Raw genomic sequence first — 4,946 nt, 5'->3', positions numbered from 1 at the left:
CGTAGCACAGTGCCTGGTGCACTATACACATTTTTAAATGAGACCTACAGTAACAATGGTAAGAAGTATCATGTTTGTTAGCTGTCTAGGGAAGAATGCTCATTCTTCTGTGAAAAGGGTTTGTAAATACATATACTTGATTCGTGCTCTCACCTGTTCCTCTCATATTTCTCCCTCTTTTAGCTCTTTTTAAATTGCCCAGCTACCTGTGTTTATGGAGTCCCTTCTCCTGGAAAACCATACAGAAAGTTATCAGATAAAACAAATTTTTGCTTATTCTTCTGGGGCACAGAGCTATGGGAGATAGATATCCTTAATATGGAAAAATGAACTGCTATTGAAAATCAGTGGACAGGATTTGGGGAAGGTAGAATCCTCCCTTACGCCCTTTAGTTTGCAAAGATGGGTAACCAGCTCCTCGCTAAGAATGGTTTCTGAGCACCACTCACCATCTGCCCCCTGCCTGTCTCCACAGCCACCACCCCATCGCCCTGTCTTCTTCCTTTACTCTACAGCCCTGGCACACACTAGGCTCTCTCATGTTATGCCTTTGCATATGCTGGTCCCTCTGCCTGGAATGCCCGACCCTCATCCCGATAATTCCTAGATGTCCTTGAAGATTCAGCTGAGATAACTTCTATGAACTTTCCATGGCATTGTCCCCAAGGCAACCTCATTGTTAGACTCTGGGAGTGGATGGAGCGTGGGACTCACACTGCAATTTAGGAGAATGGTCCCTTTGGAGAAGCACTCTGCACAGTCTGCAGGACCGTCCCTAGTTCTCCCACGCCCTGTCCACCAGCCCACCTCTCCTATGTACTCCATTAGCCTTATGATGAAAATGTTTATCCCACTGTTTTAATCATTCACTTGACGTCTTTCCTCCTAGACTGTGAGTTCCTTGAGGAGGCGTGTGCGTTCTGTTTCTGTTTTTCCAATACGTTGCAGCACGCCCTTAACCCCCGATTGATAGCCTGATTAGTGGATCCAGAAGAGAACTTGGTAGAAGCCTCTTCCAGGTGCTGCTTTTGGGGAGCCCCTTCACGGTTCAGTGATGGGTGGCTCGCAGTCTAGTAGGAAAGTGTGAGAGGTGACAAGGGCTATATGATGATAAAGGTAGGCTCATAAGAATCAGATCCTAGGCTAGGACAATGGTGGAGAAAGTTTGGTTTCTAGTACCATCTTGAGACTCACTCACGTCCCTTTGGCATTCAAATGGAGTCGATGTCTGTGTATCCCAAGGTGAGAAACCCTTTTCTAAACTCTCTGTTGCTGATTTCTCACACTTCCTTTGGCTTACTGCTTAAAGTTTCAGAGCTTGCTGCACAGCACATCCTTTTTATCTTTAGAGCAGAAATTCCCTCCAGAAGGCCAAGGATACCGGAGCCTATATGTAGAGAGTACTTAATATGGGTCGGATGAAGGCCTGACTATGCCTAGAGTCATGCTGCTTGAAGCCATTCTAATACTCATTTAGTTAGAACCATAACTGCGCTGAGTTATGGCTGGTCTCATACGGATCATATATTCACAGTCAGTGCTTGGCTTAGACAAGAAGATGTGTATTACCTCTGCTGTTGCCCGTCATGTCTTTTCATTTCATTATGACTATTGTGCTTGGAAACATGATTTTCAATCTGTAATCCCAGTTAAATTCTTTCAACACAGTGTATACATTTAAGTGCCTAGTTTTCTTTAAAGCAGACTTTGGTGAAACTGATATCCATTATCTGCTATCTGTGTCCTCCAAGACACATTTTGCACATTTTGATCTAAGAAGGAAGAGATAATTTTTTACATGAATGGTTGTCGTAACCTGGCATATATTTTTGACTGACACGATAGCAGCAGAAGTTCTAGAAAGGATTACGGTTCTGAAGGACAACTTTTTAATTTGAACATCAGTTAAAGTGCTCTGTCACATCTCCGTTGAATTTGTGGCCCCCAACCTCAATGGTCTCCCTTATTATACTCCTGCCATGTTTACAGGCAAGTGTAACTAAGTAAAAAGAATTAAAAGAGGACAGTATAATTTCACCAAAGGAACATAAGGGTGAATTGCTGAAAACCACAAAAAGCGATACCATTTAGATCAGCTCCAAAATGAATGCTGCCCACTCTCTGAAGGACAGCAGGGCCATGGTCCCCATGCATGAGGGGTAAGGATATTCTCCATACGAAGCATTACAGAAAACTGAGAATGAGGAACTAACATTTGTGAGAGCCAAAATAAGGAAAAAAGTGAGAAAAGTTGGGAATTACTTCTAAGTCAAAGCCAAGGAAGACAATTTCAGCAAAGATTTTCCAGTGGTGATCGACACATTTTCAAGAACGGGGCTAGAGAAAACGAGGAGATGTTGAGAACTGATGACTTCATCAGAATCAAGCAAACCAAAACTTAGACTTGAGAAAAATGGAAGATATGAGGCCATGGGTGACATTTTCCTGGTTGAAAGAAGACTTTAGCATCAGAAAGTATTGATATTTAACTGCAAAGAAGGCCTCTTGTGAAGAGGGGGAATCTTTTTTAAAATTACGAATATTCAGTTTCCTTCATGGTTCATCTATAGTTTATAATGTATTTGCTGATACCATGGAGCTATGAATATCTGTAAACAACTCCTATCAAGGGAAGAAAGGTAGAATGCTTGTGTCAGGGAGTTGTCAATACTGATGGAAATGAATGCCTGTGTTTATTTTAATCAGCATGGGTAATCCTTATACCCTTATTATGTTTATTTGAGGATGTGAAATGACTAAGTAAATCTGAATGACAACTGTACTTTGATTTTGCAGAGTTAAGAGGAAGATTTATGAGACATGGACCCTTGTATCAGATTTGGAGAAAAGTAGAGTGAATACAGAGGTGCCAGACGGCCACTGAGACCCATGGACAGTCCTGTACTCACGCTTCTCTGTCGAACTTTAAGATTTACTAGTAATATGCTACCTTTACCAAATGAAAAGAAACTAATGCCGAGAAGGCATACTCTTCAATATTGGGAATAGACGTGCTCTCAAGACAATGGCTTCAAAGGTCTCCTGTTTATACGTTTTGACAGTCGTGTGCTGGGCCAGCGCTCTCTGGTACTTGAGTGTCACTCGCCCTACTTCTTCCTACACTGGCTCCAAGCCATTCAGCCATCTAACAGTTGCCAGGAAAAACTTCACCTTTGGCAACATAAGAACTCGACCTATAAACCCCCATTCTTTTGAATTTCTTATAAATGAGCCCAACAAGTGTGAGAAAAACATTCCTTTCCTCGTTATCCTCATCAGCACCACCCATAAAGAATTCGATGCCCGGCAGGCGATCCGAGAGACCTGGGGGGATGAGAACAACTTTAAAGGGATCAAGATAGCCACTCTCTTCCTCCTGGGCAAGAACGCTGATCCCGTTCTCAATCAGATGGTGGAGCAAGAAAGCCAGATCTTTCACGACATTATCGTGGAGGACTTCATTGATTCCTACCATAACCTTACCCTCAAAACCTTAATGGGGATGAGGTGGGTGGCCACTTTTTGTTCAAAAGCCAAGTACGTCATGAAAACAGACAGCGACATTTTTGTCAACATGGACAACCTCATTTATAAACTACTAAAACCGTCCACCAAGCCAAGAAGAAGGTATTTTACTGGCTATGTCATCAACGGAGGGCCAATCCGAGACGTCCGCAGTAAGTGGTATATGCCTAGGGATTTGTACCCCGACAGTAACTACCCACCCTTCTGCTCGGGGACCGGCTATATCTTTTCAGCTGATGTGGCTGAACTCATTTACAAGACCTCCCTCCACACCAGGCTGCTTCACCTGGAAGATGTATATGTGGGACTGTGTCTTCGAAAGCTGGGCATCCATCCTTTCCAGAACAGTGGCTTCAATCACTGGAAAATGGCCTACAGTTTGTGTAGGTATCGCCGAGTTATCACCGTGCATCAGATCTCTCCAGAAGAAATGCACAGAATCTGGAATGACATGTCAAGCAAGAAACATCTCAGATGTTAGGATTTTTACCAATGTAAATACGTTCCTTTTCTTTTTTAAGAAATGAGGCCTAGGGTGTAGGTATTTTACAGGTGTCACCAGAGGAAATGAACTGGTGAAGGGGTTTTGTAAAAAGTGTTTTTCTTCCCACTCCTAGTTCCTTTCTTGGATTGCCGATTTACGCGTGTTAAGCTCTGCTCATAGAAATAATACATGCGTTAAAAGCACCAGATTTCATTCTCAGGTCCTGAAGTATTGCATTTATCTCAAAAAGCAACTTCCTAACAACTGCTAGGATTTACATACTGTGCATCTGAGATAAAAATCTGGTTCTGGGAAACTAGAACTCACGGTAATGTCTTCATATCCTCTCCGCAAAAGTAAATAAGTAAATAACACTTTTTCAAAAACAATTCAGAAATAATGCACAGTCAGGGAGACACACTGGATGTGATTATTAATATTGTGTGTGCTGTTACATTGAATTTCTACATATATTGCCACGTAATGTGTACAGTATTTGCAGTTCCACTAAGAAATGAACTTAGGACTGGCAGGGAGGCTGCAGTTAAATAAATGGGAATTTAAACTTGAGAATTAAATATTCTGTATGTTTGGAAGACAACTCTGCTTGCTCATCCAAGGATTAAACCTGGTCAGCGGGTAGAATGTATATAAAATGCTACGTAACAAAATAAACTGGAGAATTTTTTTTTCCTGCTCTTTCAGAACAAACATTACCTCCAAGGAGATTTTGCCAAATGTAATCTCACCTGCTTCCCTCCATACAATGTCACTAAATACATTTCACACTTTCTGGCTCAGGCAGATACATGTATAGAAATAAGTTGGTAGGAGGCCAGAAGGACAGTATATCACATGGAGAAAAATATAAATTTATGTGTGTGTTACAATTAACAAAAGCTCGGCACTAGTGTCAGATGCCCCTTCCGTACCTTTG

At 41.9% G+C, this 4,946-nt stretch overlaps 1 protein-coding gene across 1 annotated transcript; it reads left to right on the top strand.

The window, feature by feature from the left end:
• The first annotated feature begins 3,025 nt into the window (after positions 1–3,025).
• On the top strand, positions 3,026–4,535 carry B3GALT1 (beta-1,3-galactosyltransferase 1). The gene has a single exon (XM_060015681.1). The coding sequence runs from the start codon at positions 3,026–3,028 to the stop codon at positions 4,004–4,006; it is 981 nt and encodes a 326-aa protein (XP_059871664.1). The 3' UTR covers positions 4,007–4,535.
• The last annotated feature ends 411 nt before the right edge of the window (positions 4,536–4,946 follow it).

The sequence above is a fragment of the Delphinus delphis genome, chromosome 7, assembly GCF_949987515.2.
Source record: "Delphinus delphis chromosome 7, mDelDel1.2, whole genome shotgun sequence".
Classification (NCBI taxonomy): domain Eukaryota; kingdom Metazoa; phylum Chordata; class Mammalia; order Artiodactyla; family Delphinidae; genus Delphinus; species Delphinus delphis.
The sequence above is the reverse complement of the archived record's forward strand: the minus strand, read 5'-3'. Positions and strand labels throughout refer to the sequence as shown.

Bases quoted from the DNA above. Each gene is read 5' to 3' on its own strand.
- B3GALT1 (XM_060015681.1), top strand. From the start codon at position 3,026: ATGGCTTCAAAGGTCTCCTGTTTATACGTTTTGACAGTCGTGTGCTGG.